Raw genomic sequence first — 23,179 nt, 5'->3', positions numbered from 1 at the left:
GCGTTAGTGTTTATCTAACCTATGTTGTTGTAAGCAAATGTATTTCCTTTAGATCAGTGGAATTGGGAAACATGAGATCTCTGACATGAATTACTGTTTGTAAGAAGTTTATAAAATAGTGAAAGTGAATATTGTGTGTAATAAAACAAAACAATAAATGAATTATGAGCATTTCTAACTCATAAATTGACACTTTTTGAATTAATGCGTGGAGTTGTACCCTTACAAAGTAATAGGGAATTGACTTTGGTGGATGCTTGAAGACTACCCTCACCATCACCAATACCGCTACGCACATTTAAAATCTCTATGGTTAGAGTTTTGAAAAAATGTCTGCATTCCGGACCCAGGTTATATATCAATTAAGCTTTCTTGTTCTTGGACTGGAACATATCCCCATCAATTGCTTTTAAATATGCTTCATAAGCTTCCCACCATTTTTCCCAACACAATGGAGGAGCACCCGGTTCAGATAAAAACGGAGGTGGTGCAGCAATTTTTTCCCTAGTCATACACTTAAAGGAGGTGACAATAACTTGCGTGAGTGAGTTGAGTCCATCAAAATATATCAATTGTAAATATGCCCTCAGTGCTATAACAGGGAGCACAATGCAAGAAATGCCTATCACCATTTAGGCAGGCTCTATAACCAATATATAGGAGTGCCTATCCCCTTGATGCAAGCAACAGTTAGCCTAACCAACCAAAAATCCCATGAATTAGAATATGTTAAAGGTGTGCCTGACACCGATAATGCAGGCACAGTCTGAGTATTACATCAGAGGCGGTATTGATCCCAATCTTGAACGTCTGCCAAACAAAACGCTTCTTTAAATAGAATGGCCGCCGATTACTCCAACAATTTCCAATCCCTTATCGCTCTAAGCAAATCGGGCTACTTCCCAATGGAACAAATGGCTGCCAGGAGTGACAGGTGCCACATTTGACATGAGTTAAATGCTTGTTTTACAGGTGGTTGCCTGCTCCGCACCGCACCGCACCGCACCGTCACGCTGATTTACCAAATATCACCACGTTCTTTTTAGGTGATATGTTTCTGGCCATTGGTGCATGCCGCCTCACTGCAGAATCCGGAACCTCTGCACATCGCCCTGAAACCATGCGCCAAATAGCACAAACGGCATGCGATGACCCTAAATCCTGGGGTGTTTGAAACCAATGTCGATGGTGCTCGTGCCACTGAAAACATAATGACGCTTGTATGGTATGGAGCTAACTTTATTGATGTCAACAACACCAGGCTCAGTGCTGCAGCTGCCGTCCTCAGAACCCAGGAGCCCTCGCCTCACCCAGGATTCTACCCATCATATTCTAATCAACCAATAGCCAACAGACGCATAACATATCTTTCCTATAATTGAAAGAACAGGATGCTCAGAGACCGAATTCCAAGTAAAGTATTGTTTTTGCATGACAGTGAAAGCCTAGATCAAAGTGAAAAAAAACACTTTGTCAGTGTTTGTTAAATCTATCTTTTGGCACTATTGGTTCTTGAACTTTCCACTGGTTTCATGTGCCCCCTATTGTAAAAGATTTACATATAAGTTTTTTAAATGTGGCTTGAATTAGCTGAAAATGGGAAATAAATTCACGCAAGGACCTCAAAATGTCTTGTCCTGAATTCCAAATATCCCTAAGATGATGCTGTCCATATTATGAAGTCATTATTCTGGGTGGTGTATTTTGCAGAACAGCAACTATTTTAGGGATGAGTCAAATTTCCTGGTGATTGAATGCAATTATAATGGGAAAGAAATTCAGAGGTAAGGTGCAATCATTTGGTGGCCATCAGTGAACAGGAGGCAAATTTGTATGCCACAGAACACAAGAAAATCAGGTAGATTGCGCTCCAAACAGCAGACCTGCTTTCACAGGCCCACCTGAGATCCGGTTAGAATACCATCCTCAGTTACGTCAAAGTCAAGTTCAACTATAAATGCAAGAGGTCAAGCAGGATTTGTCTATATCTTGTTACTCCTGCTCTGTGGAAAAATTGTTCAGTCAGTCCCAGGCGACCTCATGCCATCCCTGTTGTTTGACGTAGATCAGCTCTGAGGCTGGTCCTGGGACACGAGTTTCCCAGGCTACGGTCACCCCCCTCAACGGAGGCAGGCTTTCCGGGAGGCCATGGTGCAACTTCTTTCTGGCAATGCCAACTCACTTTTTGGTGACTTTGGAGCCCATGGACCCCTCAAGGGGAATTCAGTCAGAACTTCTCCGGTGGACCTGAGTCTTTGTCTGGGCCCCTAGTGCATTGGCCTATGCATCCATTCATGCACCAGATGCCTTGTCAATTCCACCTACTCCAGGGCAGGCCTTGACTCCAGGGTATACTCCATGGTTTTGACTTCAATTACTGCGTCTGATCCAGAGCTGACATTGTCTCACACCAGTTCTGTGTCTCAAGATCCCCAAGGCACAGTGCCAACTTTGGAGTAACCCAGGCGTCTCACTCAACTCCAGTACTACTGTAGGCTGGATGCTCGTTTAAATCAAATTCAGGCATCCATTTCAGGCCTTCAAAATGTTTTACATGTCGAGAATAATGAGGAGTCAGATCATTTTCTGCCTCCCTATTGCGCTGATGCTGTCCTGTCTTTAGATCTTAAGAGGCCTTGATGCTGCGCTTGAAACAGAACTAGATTTCCTTATGCTCCACTTCACCCCCAAAACACAGAGGAGATTGTCTCTTTTGCACTGGGGGTCAGCTGAAGTGATGTACGTTTAGCTATGTACAGTAGAGACAAAGGCAGATCTATATATTATAATAATCTGACAGAAACATTGATTGCAACCAAGTATAAGCCATGTTTGGCTCCCCCAATTAGTTGTCAAATGTCCAGGCATTGTAGGACCCAGCTTTTATAACTTTTCTCCCAACAGCTTGTTGATTTAAGCTTCCACCAACAAAGTGCATCCCAACATGTTCCCTACTGCACCACCAGACAGGGAATCAAAGCGCATTGATGATTGGGAAAATGTCTTTTCCTTGATCAGTTAGGCTTTGAGGTCATTGAATGCCATCTGCTTGTGGGACGCTATAGATATGCTCTTTGGGATATGGGCAGTAAGTTCTTGCCTGTCATTCCTGACTAATTCAATTCAAGATGGATAGGATATGTCAAGGTCAGGCCTGGACATAACAGACTCTGTGCCGCCACAGACACCAGTGCTGAGATCAGGCAGCCACAGGATTTGTTGGGGATGTACAAAGCTCCCTTATGGATATGCCTGCTCTTTGGGGTACCTATCTCTGGTATGTTCATTCCATCAGCAATGCCGAAAGATTAGAGGAAACTCTTGGGGGTGAACCTTTCCCCAGTGGCACCCCTTGCAACTCTTACAATAGCGAGCAAAGCCCTTTAATGGCTACAGAGGACGTCGTGGCAGAGGCTGTGACCACCAAGAAGGATAGAAATCCTCATCCTCACCTGCTGAAACTGTAGCCAAGCTGCTCTTTTTCTTCCTCCAGTGGTCCCATGTTGCAGATACGGGACAGAATCGTTGTTTTCTGCCCGGCTGGCTTTTAATTACCGCAGATCAATGAGCTTTACATGTTCGTCAACATTTTTACAGCCTCCTTTTCCTGTCTACTTCTTCCCAGTGTTTGCTTAGACTTCTGCAGAACGTGCCTCTATTCAGGCCTAGGAAAAGCCCCAGAGGCAGAAAACAGCTGTAGGTGTTATTCCCAATATATTTTAATTCACAAAGTGATGGAGGACTGATACATCTTGGGAACATAAGCTCCAGATGTTCATCCAGATCCAGGTTCTTTCTGCCTTGGATCCAGGAGACTGACTGGATAGTGTCCTTGGACATACAGACAACTTACATATATGCAGGGTGCAGTGCCATGGACACTATCTTGCAAATTATGAATGTGTTCATATGGAGGTGGGCATAGGTGCCTTTGTCTAGTGGGGTATGCTTTAAGTCGATCTTTACGCCACTGTTGAGAATATGCAGTGATGCAATTAATATGCACTGCAATTTCCACCTCATGGGTCCGTGGGAGACGTGTTTCTTCCGCTATGGGACTCCAATCTTCTGTACGCATTGCCAAGTTTGCTCCGAGTTCTGACTAAGATCAGGAAGGACTGGTCTCAGATCATCCTATTAGCCGCAGATTGTGCCAGATGAGTGTGGTATTCGAACTTGCTGGGTCTTAGTATTGTCCATTCGGTTTGCCTAACTCTTCTGGAGAATTTCTTGTCTCAGCCAGGGGTCTAGGTCCTGCGCTCAAATCTTAACAATCTATACCTCTGTTTTCAGATCTTAGCGTCATTAACTGAGCAGGTTTTATTTGCCTACTGAAGTAGTGTATGTCATTCTTGCTGCTTGGCGTCCATCTACTAAACTTTGTATATTTGGATTGTTGAGTGAAGTTTGTGGCCTGGAATAGAGGCCGTCAAGTTGATTCTCTCCGACCAAGTTGCCTGATGTTTTGTATAAACTCTGGACCAGCACAGGTCTGGAGTGGACATCATTGCAGGTTATTTGTCTCCCCTTTCAGCCTTTCTACAATTGCGTAAACTGGGACTCAGGTCTACAAGGTTGTGTCTGTATTTAGAATTAAATATATAACTATATACGTTTAAATGTCTTTTATAGCTTTTCACAGTGGATCAGCTGTGGTTATCAGCATTCAGCTGGGAGAAAGCGTTCCCTCGAATGGAAAACACACAATCAGCTGGGCTCAATTTCTATTATCACTGTATCGACGTTTGGCATAAGAGTGGGTGCTATGGCATTCTTGCAGGATATCTTGTCATAACCTAGTGCAAATGCCTTTCCAAATCAGTGATCAAGCCAAAGGGCTTATGTAGGATTTACCACTGACTTTAAGCCTACATTGGGAGATTTTCCAATAATCCATGATAAAACCAATCTAAACCAGCATGATGAAAATATCTCAACACTGACTACGGGGCTGAATCACAAAGGTAATCTGAGAGAAAAGTCTAACTTTACGACTTTTGGTATTCACAGAGATCATTTACGAGTCGTATCTTTACGTCCGCAGTTGGGCAGTACTTTCCTCACTTGAGCCGTACTCTCCGGCTCAGGTCGTACTCTCAGACTCGGGCCATATGAAGTGTAATCATTGGGCCATAATGCATTTTTTTACAAAAAGGAACATTCGGAACGTGTGATAAATGGTAGAGGAGGTCATGAAGATCAGTTTAGGCAGAGAAAAGGGTGTGGTCAAACACTACATTGTATCCCAGAAAAGTCTGCTCCTTTGCATCATGGTACATGCAGTGCCCAATTTGCTTTCCCCTCCGTGTTGACTGAGCAAATTGTACCATGATGCAAAGGAGAAAACTTTTCTGGGATATGATATAGTGTCTGGCCACACCCTATTCCCTGGCCAAACTGATTTTCATGACCTCCTCTACCATTAAGCACACATTCCTATTGTTCCCTTTTGTACGAATTGCATTCTGGCCCATTGATTACACTTCATACGGCCCGAGCTAGAAAGTACTGCCTGGGTGCGGAGAGTACAGCCCAGGTGCAGAGATTCCAGCCCGACTGCAGACTTAAAGATACAACCCATAAATGATCTCTGTGAATACCAAAAGTCATAAAATTAGACTATTGTTTCAGATTTCCTTTGTGAATCGGCCCCTACATGGTCACTGTCAAACTTTGAAACTTAGATACTACGTAGCATCTAGCAGACTTGTGTTGCCTTATGTGATATTAAAGTAATTGCATAGATGAAATGACATTCTCACAGGTTCTCCGAAAGAATGACAGGCAGAATATGGACAAAAGGCAGACAGGCTAATATAGCGTGCTCAAAATAGCATTTAGCTTTGGCAATTTGATACTACTTTTTCCTAACTAACTTTGTTTTATTCATGTCACCAGTGGTGATGTGTTCATTAAGGAGCTCACATGTATGTTTTACATTGTCCCATTTAAATGGCCTAAATTTGGTACCCACTTTCTTGATGTGCATGCCCTTAGAGCAAATGCACAGTTGCTCATTGAGATTGCTGAGTATCAAAACAGTATTTCTCATGCAATTACTTCTTTGCACCAAGCCAGTGAATTGCAGGCATTGTTAGTTCAACCTCAGTGCACCACCTTCTTTCCGGACAAGTTAGTGCTGCAAACTTATGTCTCCTTACGGAAGGTGATGTGGCCCTGCCATGGTGGGGCAGCCTCTCACTCTCCCTGCCTTTTTTGTTCCATCTCAAACCTCTAAGGAAGAGGAGAGCTGCATCAGTTGAACCCACAAAGTGCTCCTAGTCTTTATATGGAGTGCACGGAGGAGCATCAGGTGAGGTATGAGCTTTCTAATGGCTTTGCTAGTGCTAAGAAGGGAAACTCGGTCAAGAAGCAAATTTGTCTTGGTAAATCGTTGTGTGAATAAAAACATCATGTGCCCTGGACAAAACCAAGCCTCCTGAGAGTCTTTAAGCTCAGTGACCAGAGCCTAGTCCACTATGAAGGTATTAGTGAGAGTTGCTCTGGTGGTGGACATCTGTCAGACTATGTGGATGTTCATACACACATTCCTGTCTCCAGTAGAAAGTACCCAGGGAGTGCATTGCTCCCACTCGCTCCTGAAGCACTTCCTGTGTAATACCATTTCTCAGACATTCCACAGTTTGAGCTGTACTATGCAAAATGTGAGGAATCTGCAGTTATAAGTATCCATCAGAAGAACAATTTACATCCCTTCGGTAACGCTCTTTCTGGTGGATACTCGATCTAATAGCAGAATCCTCACTGTCAAGTGGAGTGCCCTTTTAGAGTTTCCATGTGAGATGTTGCATACTGTCAAACTTGTAATGTGTCATGGTCGATGTGTATCTGATGGTGTGGAAGAGTAAAATTGAAGTCTGCATGCAAAGGATCCGTGCTATCAGTTCCACAGGCAGAGTGAGGCTGTTGGTGCGACCTTCCAGCGCATAGGGGCTACTGCTGAGAAAAGTTCAGAATCCAGTATAAAACCTGGGGAAAATTCAAACGATGAGGAAACTGATGTTGGAATATGCATCTGAAAGAGCTTTACCAAAGGTAAGTAATTTGTTCATCGAGATGTGAGGTAAGGAATCTGTAAACATGCATTTCATATATGTCAAAATACTTTTTTTTTAAATTGTAGGTTTGATGTGGAAAAAGAATGTTCTAAAGTTGATGAAAATAACGGTGAAAAATCTGCAAAGGCAATTATCAATTCAAAGATGCCAAAGATCAAGAAGATCATTGATACTACTGGTAAATATACTTCTGCTTTTGAAAATTAGTTTTAAATGTTATTTTTTCGAGTGTATATCTCTGAAAAGTGATCCTTTCTGTTGTGGGATCATTAGTGTTTCCTGAACACTTCATATCCCTGAGAGAGAGTTGCCGTATTTTATCCCACAATGGTGAGGTCCGAGCAGAAGAGAAAGTAACTAAGAGTCTCCCATATGCATTAATGGCATGAAGTTATGAATGAGAGAGCGGTCATGACAGGACCCTATTATACCGATATTAAGCTTGAGCCGAGTGCACTAAAAGTAAGACCGAGGTTGAATGTGAATACAACTTCACTCAGTTTGTAGGATGGAGATATGGTCAGAATTGAGAGAGATGGCGACAGATATATAGTAGAATGAGATGCAATCTAAGAGTTCAGGTTTGTGTTTTATGATACACAGTGTGACTAAAGGCGGTGTTCTCACGACAGTTCCGGGTTAAGAGAATTACTCGTGAGCCCGACAACATACCCTATAAAAAATGGGAAAATTTAGCTTAAAAACACTTTTGAATTAGGCTGGGGGTTGTAGTGTCCAATAAAAACCTCACAGGTACTTGCCACATATATTGGCATGATGGTTTGCTATTGTTTTTATGAATATACACAGGAAAAACATGGCGGTGTAGACAAGATGGGAAATATTTAATACATAAGATTTTTTGGAATGTAGCAAACAGGATCTTTATGTTTTGTCTCCTTTGCAGAAAACAGATGAGTTACAGGAAAGCAGAAGGTGTACTTCGCCTCTTTTTTACTGCTTTTTTATATAAAAAGGCCAGATTTTGGTCAAGACCACATTTTTGTGGTCTTGACCACACCCTGAAGAAGGCCTATGACCCATGAGGGCAAAATCATAAGGTTGAAATATGTTGGTATATGCAGTGGAATTCTAGGGGCAATCTACCCCTCCTGTATACCCCCAGATCACAGTCATTTTTAGGTCTCGACTATTATATCCCGCAGGGATTAATAGCTCGAACCTTAAGCAGGGGAAACAAACTTCTTGAACAAGCGGATAGCGTCCAGTTCATGTGGAGCACTCGTGTGAGACGCGCATGCACGGCAAACCCATCAGCCTCACACTAGACTTCAATGAACCAGCCACGTCACACCACCATTTGTCTGTCCCCAATCACACTTCAAGGTCTGCCGCTCCACGCCCCCCACCACTCTCCTACTTCCCTCTCACCTCCCACGGCCGCTCCTCCCATTCACGCGCTTCTTTTATCACCAGTGCCTCTTGGTCATCTGTCAATGGCGAGAGATTTAGTAAGAGGGGCATTTGGAAGTGCTACCAACGGATTGTGTGTCGCTTACGCGCACAATCACGCGCTTTGTGCACATGCTTCCATTTGCCACCATGCATCTGTGAGCCACTTCGTGCGCGAGCCGGCTCCTCTCCGCCCCCTTCCTTTCATGGCCGTTTGATCTGCATCTGTGAGCCACTTCGTGCGCCAGCCGGCTCCTCTCCGCCCCCTTCCTTTCATGGGCCTCTGCATTTCGATCTTTATCTTTGACGAGTCTTCCTTCCTGTGCGCCGTCACCGCCACAAATGCCTGCAGTCTCTTCCACCACTCCACAGAGCCACATTAAACTATAAAACAGCCCGAAATACCCACAGTGAAAAACGCATGCCACAATTAAATACCCAGTGAAAAACGCATGCCACAAGAGCCACCCCCTCATACCGCTCACCACACTGCTTATTTAAACAAGCATTTGCAATGCAATAGGTCTCGCATTTATGCGAGTTTCAGCTATTGTAAATGACCGACTTATTTATGTTCTAAAAACGAAAACAAAAATAAAAGGCATTGTTATTTGCAATGTTAATAGCTCAAACTTGCCTAAATGCAAGACGTATTGCATTGCAAATGCTTGTTCATTTGGGCATTAGGTCTTAATTTAGAAATAAAAAGTAACAAAACCCACATTTTTAATATTGTTTCAATTCATTGTTCTCACGTTTTAATTTCGAAACTGCAACCTAGATTTGTGATTTGATGCAGTGTACGATATTGAACACTTCATTTTGCTTCCTCATGCCTGTTTCATTGGTTTTACAAAAGTTTTGGTGGTGGGTAAGAACACACGAGTGCGAGAAACAGCACAGTGACATAAGGAACGGGAGGAAAAGCACACTAGGGTGAAAACAACAGACTGCGAGGGAACAAGGGAAAAGTACATGAGAAACAGATCACAGAGGTTGGGGGGAGCACACGGGGAGAGAAGGAGAAAGCCGAGAAGTTCCCTAAAAGCAGTCCCCGTACTTTAACGCACTTCGAACGCCGGGTACATAGCAAAGAAACAGACAGGTTGTTACGCTATCCATGATACTACGCAACACAGAAAAAAAATCAGTTCACAAGCACATAGGCTGTGAGGGGGAAAACTAAGGTTAATTTTATTTTGGCTGCATAGTTCAAATATCTATCCACTGTTTCCTGGAGGTACTTTCGTGTTCGTTTTTGGGAGAGAGAGAACAAAACTTAAAACCTGGCTACCGCTGGGATGTTCCTAGGAGCGGGTGTGTGAATATGGGAGTAGTGACGAGCATTCTGATAAAAGGGGCAGGCCGACTCCAGACCTGGTAAATGTTTTTGGCTGCACTCAGGGGAGGGGACAACGTTGCATTTGGTAACAGAAGATGACAGTTTGGACGGGATAGGTGGTAGCTAGGGGCCGAGAGATAATGGGGGTTGTTTGAAAGGACACAGACCAGATACGTAGAAGGAGAGGGGCTGCAAAAAGAAACAGAAATAAGTAAAATAAACATATGGCTTGGAAACGCCCGCTTGCGCAGTGGCATGCTGCAATCGTGTGTTTTCTGGCCCAGGAGTGGTGCGCGCGCAGTCTGCTCTTTTTTGAAGCACATACTTGTGCTTGTGGCGCGCCCTTGCGCGCTCACACAAGGTGGATGTCACCACAAGCAAGAGTATGTGCTTCGAAAAAGAGCAGAACGACGGCTAAAGGTCCTCCTATGCAGAGCATGCGCGCTTCGTAGGCGAGACCTAAAAGCCATAAGGAAGCATTACACCTTCTGTTAAGTTAAAATGCATACGAGGTGTTGCTTTCTATATATCCTGAGAGAAGGCACGTTGCTGGAAATTAACTGCACCACTAGCTACCAGTATGGCTTGCCTAGAACCATTGTAAGCACAGTTCAAAACACAAAAAATGGACTGGAAATCAATTGTAAATAAAGGATAATACAGGCACATAAACGTTTCTCTAAATAAGTCAGATATGGGCCTACGGTACTGTAAAAGAATTCCTGTTCTCCTTAAGAGCCCTGGGGTGCTCAACCAGCTAGTATAGAGAAAACTACAAGATTGCATAAGGACCAGGAAATTTCAACTTTGACATCTTGCTTTTCTGAGGCCACCTCTGGTTACCAATAGGGGAGCCCTAATCAACAGCAACATGGGTTTGGGGTGTGAAAAAGAACATGCCTCAGGCCTTGAAAACGTAAGGATCAACGGTGAAGTCCAGCAGACAGTGTTGGATATGCTGGAGAGACAATTTTGTGCACAATGACGGGATCCATGTGAACTCAACATGCAGTGAGCTGACCGGTCTATTGCAGTGCTACAGACAACCAAGGCAGTACATGGGCAGTCCGCAGGGTGAAAGGAAGACAGACACTGACTATTTGTGCAAGTCCGTATTAGCACCTGGTCTCGCACAATCCAGGAAGAAGGGCCGCCTGGGTACTCTGCTACCTCAAGACAGTAGACACAGAGGCAAGACACCCCCTTTTCAAGAACTCCAACAGCATCCCTACCACCCCGCACGATTATAAAGGCAAAAGGCTTGTATGGGAGGTGAAGGGATGGGCAGAGAAGATCATTAACCCATTTTACCACGAAAAAACGCATGGAAAAAATAAAGAAAGGCAATGGCAAAAGCAGGCGTCTCGGACTGCATGTAAAAGGACTAATAAGTGACCCAGGGGTTCTTCTTCCTTTATAGCTGATGCCTACAGAGTCTAGGCTCCTCACAGGAACCCTGAATACCAGCTCTTCCTATCAGACCCTACGAGATGACTGGTAACAACCAGAACTAGGAATGACGACCTGTACTTGAAGAGATTACATAATCCTTTTACTGTACTTCTTTGGCTACATTGATCTTTTTCTGCTCCAGTCTCCATGACATGCACAACTGATTTGTCCACCATCAGACTACTAAATGACCATTGTTAAATTTAGACAAACTGACACAGATGTCAAGAAAATTCCTGGAAAATGAAATGCTACGCCCATAGGACTAAAACAATCTCACCAATAAAACCTCAGGATTAAACAGCAGTGCATGAAACAAAGTAATTTTCACATAACTGCATTGTGGAACTTAAAATAAATTGTAACAAGGAACAAAACTGAAAAGGTTAACTTGCCTAAAACCATGGACAGCATTCAGCAAACGATGCACGTAAATTAAAAATGGAACAGACTTGAGAACATCTGAAATGTAGAAGGCAGTGTATGAAACCCAAGAACCACCACAAGAAACTTTTCAGATGATCCTACTAATCAGTGCTAGAAATTATGCATTTTTACCTGGACTAGCTGAAGCTCCAATTCATATCTAATTTCATTGTCCAAACTGTTTAATTCAACCTAGCATTCACGAAAGAATCTCACAAGTATGCAGTCTGGCAGCAGGCCTACTTGTGACTTTGGCCTTAGAACTTGGGCACCTTCGTTGAACCACATCCTATTTCTCATATTTTTTAAATGTTCATCCTATTTCAGTTCTTTTACTTGCATTTGTGGAGCTTTCTGCTGCATAATCACTTCACTAAAAAAAATTGTAACGAAAGGCTCCGAGCAAGTGTTTATCAGACAAGTAATAAACTGAAGTATTCATTTGCAATGGTCAGCAGTTACATTAAGGCAGAGGGCTAAAGCATGGACAGGTCTTGAGCACCGAAGACAGTCCTAGAGACTGCTGCTACATAGCAAAACAGGAGGACCCCCCAAAGTTTGAAATGGCCCAGAAAACAGCCCAAAATGATGCATTGTTTCAATCACGAGCCATGAAACTAAAGTACCCACATACTAGAGAGGGACGCTCTTCAAATGTCAACAGGGAGTAAACCGAAGGTCCTATACTTAAATGTCAAAATTGAAGTTTGGACTGAGTTTATGAAGACTTACAGTCCAGCAGAAACCATAGAGCCAAAAACCCTAAACACCAACAGAAATTGGCAGTACTGCTTCTTCAAAAAAATAATTTGACCCTCAGGAAAACAGCCAACTGGTCATCTGAAGAAACAGATGAAGATCAGAGAAGGAAAGAGGAAGACTAAATATGAAAATACCATCAACCCAAACCATGGAAGCTGTTTAAAGCAAAGGGGCAAAGCTTAGACCGTAGTGACAAACGATGTAGGGGAGAAAAGGAGGCAAGCACTAGACTAAAACTACACACTTGTGGACCACGGACATTAGCCAGGGTTTGGTTCCCAGCTGGAATTTTAAAGTCATGCCATAATATGTGAGGGCCTCAGCATTTACAGGCTGTTATTTGGGACGCTCGTCAAGTTTGTTTAATCAACATGCTGTTGGTCCAGGATATGGACTTTAGCTACCTTGCGAACCAACTGTCTAGGCCAATATTAAGATTGTGTATAGGTTGCAAAGGGCTGTTCATGAATGTATTGTATGGCATGCAACTACGCTGAAAAGAGACTTTTCACCAATTCACCACTTTGAAGCCAATATTATTTCTATACATATTTCTTAACTACAAAATAGATGCAATTCCTGGGCATGACCAGCAGACAACACAAAGTGATTCTATTGAAAGCGCGAGCCAAGGGCAACCTTTCCAGATGGGAGGGTAAATGCCTCAACTTCAGAGTAGCTCTGCTGCTTGTTTGAGAACATTTATAAGGGTGCTTTTTGTTGCCTCAGCTGCCTTCTCTGCAGGAGACCAGCTTCTCGCTTACCCTTTTAAATCCTCTCCACACAGCTTCAAGTATTTGTGAGATGTTAAAAAGCCATTTACAACTCTCGTGAAAATTCCACCTACTATATCTTGTGAAAACTCCACCTACTATACGGTTCAAATTCAAACTACCTAAAAAATAAGGAGGAAAAGGTGCTTAGAATGATGTGCAGTACTCTAAAAAAGTAAATTAATCCAGTAGGCGCCACTAGAACGGTAGCGAAACGCAGAAAAATTGAAAGCTGTGAAAATATTGTAAAGCCGAATGTGATTTCTTTCAAGAGCCTCTCACGGCTGCTTTCTGTGCCATCTGCTGCCTGAGTAGATTCCCAGTGAATGGAGCTGCACTGAAGCAGAACTGCTCGCGCACCAGGGCACAATCGGGTCAGGTCAGCACACCCTGGCACCGTCACAACTCCCATCATCTCGGTACCAATGCATGCCCACCTCCTCCCGGAGAGCGCAAAACCAGCCACAGCTCCCATTTCTCACACTTCCTTTACCACACGCACCAGAAATGCACGATGGGTGCGCTACACCAAACCTGACCGCAAGAAGCCCAGGCCTCCTGCTGCAGAGTACCAAAAGCAACTACGTCCCGCCCCTAGTTAGGCAACCCAGAAAACTTTCACTAAAACCTGCTCTGGAGCAGATCCCTCCCCCCCAACTTGAGAGGAAGTTTTACAAAAATATGGAAGCACGGGGACCAGATCGACAGAGCCCCAAATGCAAACACCCCTCCTCCCCCATCTAATCAGTTGAAACCTTCTTAACAAACAAACAAATCCCCCCCGGCCCTCACTTACCTAACGCTGGAACACGCACACCACAAGTCGGGCTGGAGCGCGCCTCGGAAGAGACGCGGGAGGACAGGAGCGTGACGCGCGTGAACGTGCACGTTGACGTTCCCGCGCGTTCACGGACCTGAGTCGGCTCGTGCACAGGTCTGGAGCTGCTCGCTCACTGCTCTGACTCCCTTGGCAGGGAGCAAGGCGGCTATAAGTCTCGTTGGCGGCAGGGCTTCGCCCTGCAACGCCAGCGAGACATAAAAATGATATTTCTTTGCAGTGTTATATAGCACCAACTCGACCTGAAGGGATCAGAGCGCTTTATCCCACTTCATTTAATAGCCCACCCCCTCCCAGCAAACGGGCCTCTGGAAGCTTGTTACACCTTTGTCGCCACTTAATCTCCTTGTGTCGGCCCCCCACAGCTCCTACAACACTGCTTTTGTATATTTTATTTTGTGCAAAATTATAAAGCGTAAACTGGACCCAAAGTGATCAGAGCACTTTACATAAACAGCATTACAGATGGACACATTACATTTTCAGGCATGGGGAGATTAAATGATTTGCACCAATCACAGGATGCCTGAGCCGATACTCGAACCTGGTTCTCCATCTTGTAGGTAGGCTGCTCTGGCCACTATCCCACACCTGACCGCTGCTCAGTGGACTCTTTACTTCCTGCACTGGCTTAATGAAAGGCTTATAGCTGCAGTTTCAATTACCATGCTCTTTGCTTCTGTGTTTATTAAGCTTCTGCCACTACAATCTCCTCGTGCTGACCCCTCAGCCAACACAGTAGTTTTTTGCACCTTTGCCGCCACTTAATATCCCTGTGCCACCCCCACCAAGCCACCCCCTCATACCGCTCACCACACTGCTTATTTAAAATTATATTTCTTTGCAGTGTTATATAGCACCAACTCGACCCGAAGGGATCAGAGCGCTAGGGATCAGAGCGCTTTATATGATCACCAGTTACATTACAGATGGACACATTCCTTTTTCAGGTACAGGGAGATTAGGTGATTTGCACACAATCACAGGATGCTTGAGCCAACACCGAGATTCGATCATGGTTCCTCAGCTTCACGGTCGGCTGCTTTGGCTGTTACACCACATCCGGCCGCTGCTCCCTCCTCTTCTGTTCCTCCCTCTTTCCTCCTCCTCATGTGGTCACTCAATCTAGGCACACCTCCCTCATCATTTGCCAATGCTTGTTGTTATTTGGCAAACAGTGGACACACACAATATTTCTAAAAAGTGATAATATAGTATTCAATGCAGCTATGAGCCTTAAAGCAACAGCCTAAGAAAGTTTTAGCACAACAATGTTTTTACAGTCTGAAATAACGAATGCTTTTTTATTTCACGGGCACATTTCAGTAAATGCAGGTTTTTGATCATCCCAAGAGTAAGAGGATGTACTGCGGCAGGTGCAAGCGGCTGTCAAAGCATGCACTCGTGCACTAGGGCCGGTGTATGCAACATTTGTTGGCACTTCGTCCGGAGCACATTGTTGCTAACGCCCCCCCTACCACAACACTGCTTTTTGTTTTTTACACCTTTGCCGCCACTTAATCTCCTTGTGTCGCACCCCCACAACTCCTACAACACTGCTTTTTTATATATTTTTTGTGCAAAATTAGAACCAACACACACTCTGCACCCTCTCACACACACTGCACCCTCACACACTATCATTCAGTGCCACATAATTACACTGCACTCAATGCAACATACACTCCAAATCCCACTCAGAGCCACATAAGTACACGCCACATAATTACACAGCACTCAATGCAACATACACTCCAAATATCACTCAGTGCCACATAATTACACACCACATAATTACACTCTACTGAATGCAACACACACTCCACACAATACCACTCAGTGCCACATAATTATATGTTACATCATTACACTGCACTCAATGCAACATACACTCCAAACAATACCACTCAGTGCCACATAATTACACACCACACAATTACACTTCACTGAATACAACATACACTCCTCATAATACCACTCAGTGCCACATAATTACACGCAACATAATTACACTCTACTCAATGCAAAATAAATACACTCCACATAATACCACAGTGCTAAATAATTATATGCTTCATAATTACACTGCACTCAATGCAACATACACTCCAAATAATACCACTCAGTGCCACATAATTACACGGCACACAATTACACTCTACTGAATACAACATAACCTCCCTATAATACCACTCAGTGCCACATAATCATATGCTACATAATTACACTGCACTCAATGCAACATACACTCCAAATACCACTCAGTGCCACATAAGTACACGCCACAAAATTACACTCTACTGAATACAACATACACTCCCCATATTACCACTCAGTGCTACATAATTACATGCCACATACTTACACTCTACTCAATGCAGCATAAAGACACTTTATCTGTCTATCTATCGCCCTCACTCTGTCTATCTATCGCACTCACTCTATCGCCATCACTCTATCTAACGATCGCCCTCACTCTGTCTATCTATCTATCGCCCTCCCTCCATCTATCTATCACACTCACTCTATCTATCTATTGCACTCACTCTGTCTATCTATCACACTCACTCTATCTATCTATTGCATCACCACAGCATCACTCAGGGCCACCACAACATCACTATGCGCTACCACAGCATCACTGAATGCCACAGCATTACTCATAGCCACCACATCACTCAGCGCCACCACAGCATCAATCTGTGCAACCATTCAACAACAACTGGTTCAAATATGTTCTCTCAATGTTTCAAGCTTTATTACAAATGTCACAAAAAGATGTTAATATTTCACTTCTGTTCTTGGATTTTCGTCACAATAAAATGAACATAATCTTCACAAAAGTTATTTACAAAAGCTATTGCCATTATACATTACAATAACTTTTATTTAAGTATTAATGATTAAAAAAATTAAAACCCATTGTTATTTGTAATATCAATACATCTAAGTCACGTAAATACAACACATATTGCATTACAAATGCTATAGGTGTCACATTTGCGAAAGTTAAAACTATTGGCATTGTAAATGACAAAGCTATTAATTTCGCTATTTTCAAAACCAACGCATAAATAAAAAAAATTCATTTACAGTACCAATAGCTCAAACTTTCCTAATGCGAGACCTATTGCATTGCAAATGCTTGTTAACCATGTCAAGGGGAACCAGGAATAAAAGTATGGTAGTGGTATCTCTTTAGACAGTTATATTCTTTTCTTTTCTGCACTATAGATCCCTTCTCTGGGGAACAATTCCCTCTCGCAATCTTTTCTTATCTTGTTTTATCTTTTTCTCCCTCAACCCCTAAAAAAACAGCACTCCGTCCAGTGTGTTTGTCTGCACCTGGACGTTTGCAGCAGCCCAATGATGAAGCATGCCACTGCATAGTGGGTGAGGGCAGTATTAAAAAATTCTTGAATTTTCCCTTTGTTTTTCCCTGCATTGACTATCTCTATCGAGCGAACAGGGCAGGGATAATAAAATTGTACCCAGAATAGGGATAGCATTCTTGGCCCTCTTTATAGTCTTCTTTTAGTCCTTCTCTCTTTTTTCGTGAGTTCACACAGTTCATAACACTGCCTAGGCGTTAAGTAGTCTCTTTTTAAAAAGGAAATAAATTAGCCTGTTTTGCCTTCATTGTTTTTTAATAGCACTGTCATGTTGCCTTCCTTTGCCAAACACTGTACAAAAAGGAAAAATAACAAGAAATGAAATAGATAAGCAGGTAACGTTTAATTCCAGTAAAAGGGAACTGATAATGTAAGCGAGTCAGGACCCAGAGTGCTGTAAATTGGCAGTTAACACCTCTGCTTACTTGTTCCACTGTGTTCAGAAAGAAATCCCAGAACACTAAGGGCCTAATGTGTTGAGCTTGGGTCATGAAGCAGTTGGTGATTTAGCACTCCAAAATTAGAGATGTTTCCTAGCCCAGTGGGCACCTCTTACGTTGATAGGAACTGTCAAGTTTTAAAAGTTTGACAGAGGGCTCCGCCCGTCAACTTACAACATGCTTTTTTACATGTTAAAAACAAAATCCCAAAATGAAATTTAGTTTTTGAAATAGTTTTTCTATTTTTAAAAATAAAATCATGCTTTAGGATCTTGTTTTTGATAATAAAAGAAGCAAGGTGTGGGGGTCATGTTGCAGTGTTCACTGCCCCTTACCACTAGCCTTTATTTGGCGGTGACAGACAGTGAAAACTGGCCATTTTACCGCCTACTCTGATTGGGCGAGCAGTCATTTTGCCAAACCTTTGATGGCCCTATTGCCATTTGGCCATGAGAGGAGTATGTCAGTGGAAGAGTAGTCTTTGTTTCTGACATACTGAAAGTCTGTAAGACTGTAAATGTGCTGAGCAGACCTTCAGTTTGGCAGAGACGGTACTCTTTTGTTACAGAGTACCCACTCCTCCTAACTGTAAATCAGACCGTAAAGCTCCTGCTGATCTCCCTCACACCCTCCTTCAGGCTATGATTATGATCATCCACCAGAACTGGACCTTCCTCCTTTAGCGGCCATGCAGCACCAAACTCTCTTATTTCTGTGTGTCTTTTTGAAAACTTACTTGTCCTCCTACTTTTTCTCCAACATCCCTCAGTTAAGGCACACGTCAAGCTCCCATCCTTTCCCAGACACTGTTGCAGGTTTCTTAACTAACTGGCCTTTATGTCCTGCAGCTTTTCTAAAATGTTTCAGCCTAAACCCATTGCAGACAGGTGATGATGGTATCAAAATGAGCATAAGAGGTCCTGACTACTCTTCAATTACCGAAAGCTTGCGAGAATCAACTTAACAAGTGTTACTAACTGGGACACGTACATCAAATTCCCCACTAGACACTGAACCGCAATGCCGTTCACAGTTCTCGGACATAAACCCACCCATCAGGCCTCTGGATTGGCACCTACCGCTTGTGGCATTTTTTGTATCCAAACACTTCTAGAAAACAGCAAGTCACTGGAAAGAAAATTACAAAAGCCAGCACTGCTTCATGTAGCCTTTCAACCAACTCACAAACCTCCATGATCCCCTATTGTCCCTACTAATTCCTCAAGGGAGTCTCGTACTCCATTTCAGTCTTCATATACCTCTTAAGCCACACATGTAGTGCAGTAATGCTAAAACAATCAAATGATGAAATAGATTTGAAGGTAAAGAAATATCATTAACTAATGTGCTGGGTTACATCAGGAGGGCAGAATGTACAAGGTGGAGGGGTAAGGGATTAAGGGCCATATGTACGCAGCTGTGGATTTGTGATTTCCAAAAAGTAATTTTTTGCGATTCGCTATTTGGAAATCGCTAACAGCTATGTTCTATGGTGTGTTTAACACCTTTTGCAATTCTCAGCGGGTCACAAATGACATACATCATTAATATTCATGAGGTAGGTTGTAATTTGCGACCCATTGGGAATTGGTAAAAAACACAGGGATCGTGGCCTCCTGGGGACAGCAGACCACCATGTCTGCATTTGGTTTGAAATAAAGCAACTTTTAAAAATAAATGCAGCCCATTTTTCTTAAAGGAAAATGGGATGTGTTTCAAAAATAAAAATGAAAAGTATTCATTTCATTCTTTAAGAGTAGGCAGTGGTCCGTGGGACCACTGCCTGCTCTTCCACGGACCACTGCCTGCTCTTTAAAAACATTTTCGCATGCACTCAAAAGGGGAAGGCTTTTCCTGTTTGCGAATGTGTTGGTACTAAATTGAAATTGGTATTAAAAAACAAATGTTTTGCAACCGCATTTTGGTCGCAAAACATTCGTACATACCACTGCAAGTCACTAATATGAAGGGATGACCTTAACACACCCCTTCGTAATACTGAACAGTTGACCCCTTTTGCCATTCGGTAATAGGTTACAGAGTTTCAAAATAGGGTTTTGTACATAGGAAAATGCTTTTTTTTGTTCGCAAATGGCTTAATTCTGCCATTTGGGCTGTTTGCAACCAAAAACAAGCTATGTACATGTGGCTCTAGATGTGTAGCGTTTGCTGTGCAACTTGGTTTAGGTTTTTGGTTCTGTTGCGGATTGTCATTGAAACACTGATGAATGATATGGTACGCAATGACTATAAAAGCTGTTGTTGTTACTATATGGTTGGTATGACAGTTTTACAATCTACTTGTTTCAAATTTTTTAAAACAAAAACTAGTTTGTTGTGTGTCTGTAGCCTTTGCAAAATCATGAACCACTTTGTAATAGTATTTTGTAAATGAAAAGGAATAATAATTTAAGTACCCATGCTAGAGAACCATTTAGACAAGTCATTAGCCAATGTAACTTGCTACTGCATTGACTCTGTATATAATGTGAATTGTTTTATATTATTTTGTATTTTTGTGTTTTTTGAAAAGTTTGTTAAAAATATTCTAGAGTTTGGTATACATACAGCACAAACTAGGTAAGTGTATGTTAACTAATTTACAACCAACTACATTTGTGCTTAAATTATGTTTTAGGGTCTCCTGAAATTGAAAAGACCTATATTGCTAACCATGAAAAAGAAAAGGGAAATGAAGCTTTCCGAATTGGTGACTATGAAGAAGCTGTGACTTATTATACAAGGTGGGTTGATGGCAGGCCATGACAGCATATTTCTACACATGGATTAGTTGAAGCATTTAACATGTAACCATGTAATGAGAGAAGAGTTAGAATAATCTGTAAAGAGCCCACAAATGAGAGTAGAGTTCAGCACAAGATAGGGAAGAGAGTAAGAATACTTCTGACTTGTTTCATAGGTTGGACCAAAAGTTCAAATCACCTTGAAAAAGAACAGATAATTGACAAAGTGGAAAGTAATGGTGTAACTTCCTATTATGTTCCAATTTGAGTTTTTTTAATATGGTTATTTGAGGTAATAATCATAAGGATCTGTGGAAAGAATAACAAAAATGTACAAGTGGAGGCAAATTAAGTTGGTTGATGGTAACAATATGTAGCGAGATGAATTGGTATGAGCCAAGTCAACTATATGGAGCTTTGTGAAAGCATTCAGCTCGAGATGGTTGGTTGTTTTGGACTATAAACATTGTATGGTAGAGTTCAAGGGGCTGGTAATACCATTGTAGCAATTTAAGAACCACATTTTTTAAAAAGGAAGGGCACAAATGTATATTAAGATAGCGTAATGAAGGCAATGTTGTAATAGTCGAGCCACGTTCCAGATGAGGGTAGAAAGGTGTATGTAGGTAATATATTGATCCTCATAAGACAAACATGCGTAGATGGCAGTAGCGGTGGGGGGGCAAGTCTAGTTGTGTGACATAGTAGAGATAGCGTAATGATGAGTCAGAGTACTGAAGGAGAAGTACAGATCGTAGTCACTGCACCAGTAGCCACCATTGGAGCGTTGTGCGTATTGAGACCAATGGTGATGTGCTTCGATTATGACATATCAGTCGTGGGTGAGGACCAGTTTTTTTTTTTTTAAACAGATTTTTATTAACTTTTCTCCCATCATCCTACCAACATTCAGCATAAGAAGACCATCATCATCGTGGGTGGGTGAGGACCAGTTAGTAATGACCAGATCACTGGTAGGTTAGGATTTTTTTGTCATTAAGCCTGTTACTTATGAGAGGCAAATAATTAATTTAATTAGTTGGATAAGTTTACGGGAAGAAGCAGCGTCGTGTGTTGATGGGTGGGATAGATAGTACTATTGATGTAAAACATTGCACTCACTACATTATATGATTAGTTAGTCAGATATTAGAAAGTGATGTAGTTACTAATCTTGATTAAGGCCCTTTCCCCAGTATGTAGTGTAATAATCTACTTGGCTTCATTCTTACAGAGTCCTTGTGTTCTGTTGCCCCCACTGGAACTGTCCTTGGTTGTGTCTAGTACATGGAATTTGAGTAAGATGTTGTCAAGAGTAGGATGTGTAGTATTGTAACGAGTGGCCAGTGGATAGGGACTCATTCTGGTTTTGTATGGCTCTAATATGTTCTTGTATATGTTCTTTGAGATCTCGTAATTGTGTTTCTAATAGATCGGTGAGCAGAGGCAGACAATAACATAGGCAGTAAATTTGGTGTTACTGTTAATGAAGTTCAATATTTTATATTTCTTACAAAAATTGTATCAGAATTCTAATGTTTTGTTCATAGCGTAATGTCACATGTTAGAACTCACTTTTGTGGAATCCTGTTGGCTTAGGAGTTAGCCAGGAAATTGATCTTGTATCCATCTTGGGCTGTAGAAAGCTGTGACATAGTTTGCCTCGTAAGGTTTTCTCTCTAAGACAAGATACTTTCAATTTGAGAGAAATCAGATTTTGCAAAGTGTTATCCAGGGTCAGAATATGCCAATATTTAAGCATGATTTGTAGATTTCACTTCTAGAGGAGTTTTAGGGAGTAATGAATAGTGGAATAGCTGACTTGTCAGTAAAATGTTTGTGTTCTGAAAGTAGTTTGAACCTCTGTACTTGTGAGATTTTGTGTTTGGACTTGGTAAATGTGTCTATACTATGGCTCATAACTAAGAAGAGTGATTCCATGATTGTGATCTCTTTTTGGAAAATAGTGCCTTCACTGCATTGTAGCCGTAGTCAAGTCATTTTACCTAAGTGGATTGATTGTAACTGTGACTTAGGATGTACACTTGAAGGATAGTGTTGCATATTATAGGTTTTCTATATAGTTTTGATGCCAAGTGTTGATCCTGACTATGCAGCGTAATGTCCAACTATTCAAATGATGTACTGTTATAATGATGGGTAAAGTGTAAATTATAGTGGTTGTCTTTAATATACATGAAAAGATCCTATCATTTGAATAGGTCACCGGTCCAAATCATAATGATATTGTTAATGTATCCACCCCAGAAAAAGATGTGTTGGTACTGTTCGTTGGGTGGTGTTCCTTAAAGTAGCCCATGTAGAGGTTCGCATTGGATGGCAATAATTGAGCTCCTATTACTCTGCCTTAGCGGAGGAGCTTCTGCTGGGTGTAACCCTGTGTGCCGGAAGGTGATGTTGTTTGGCTCCACGTCAGCGTCGACAGCATGAGAAATGATGTGCGTGGTTCTTATATAGGCACCACTCCAGCGTGCTGATGTCAGTTCTTTTCTTTCTA

General features: G+C 42.2%; 1 protein-coding gene across 1 annotated transcript in view; it reads left to right on the top strand.

The window, feature by feature from the left end:
* SPAG1 (sperm associated antigen 1) overlaps positions 1-23,179 on the top strand; it is a 906,455-nt gene that overhangs the window by 157,307 nt on the left and 725,969 nt on the right. The window contains exons 6-7 of the mRNA XM_078686952.1: positions 7,145-7,257; positions 20,556-20,661. Coding sequence (XP_078543078.1) covers positions 7,145-7,257; positions 20,556-20,661 — 219 coding nt within the window. The remainder of the gene's footprint in view (positions 1-7,144; positions 7,258-20,555; positions 20,662-23,179) is intronic.

The sequence above is a fragment of the Lissotriton helveticus genome, chromosome 4_1 (genome assembly GCF_964261635.1).
Source record: "Lissotriton helveticus chromosome 4_1, aLisHel1.1, whole genome shotgun sequence".
NCBI classification, from domain to species: domain Eukaryota; kingdom Metazoa; phylum Chordata; class Amphibia; order Caudata; family Salamandridae; genus Lissotriton; species Lissotriton helveticus.
Note: the sequence above shows the minus strand (reverse complement) of the source record. Positions and strands in the feature narration are given on the sequence as shown.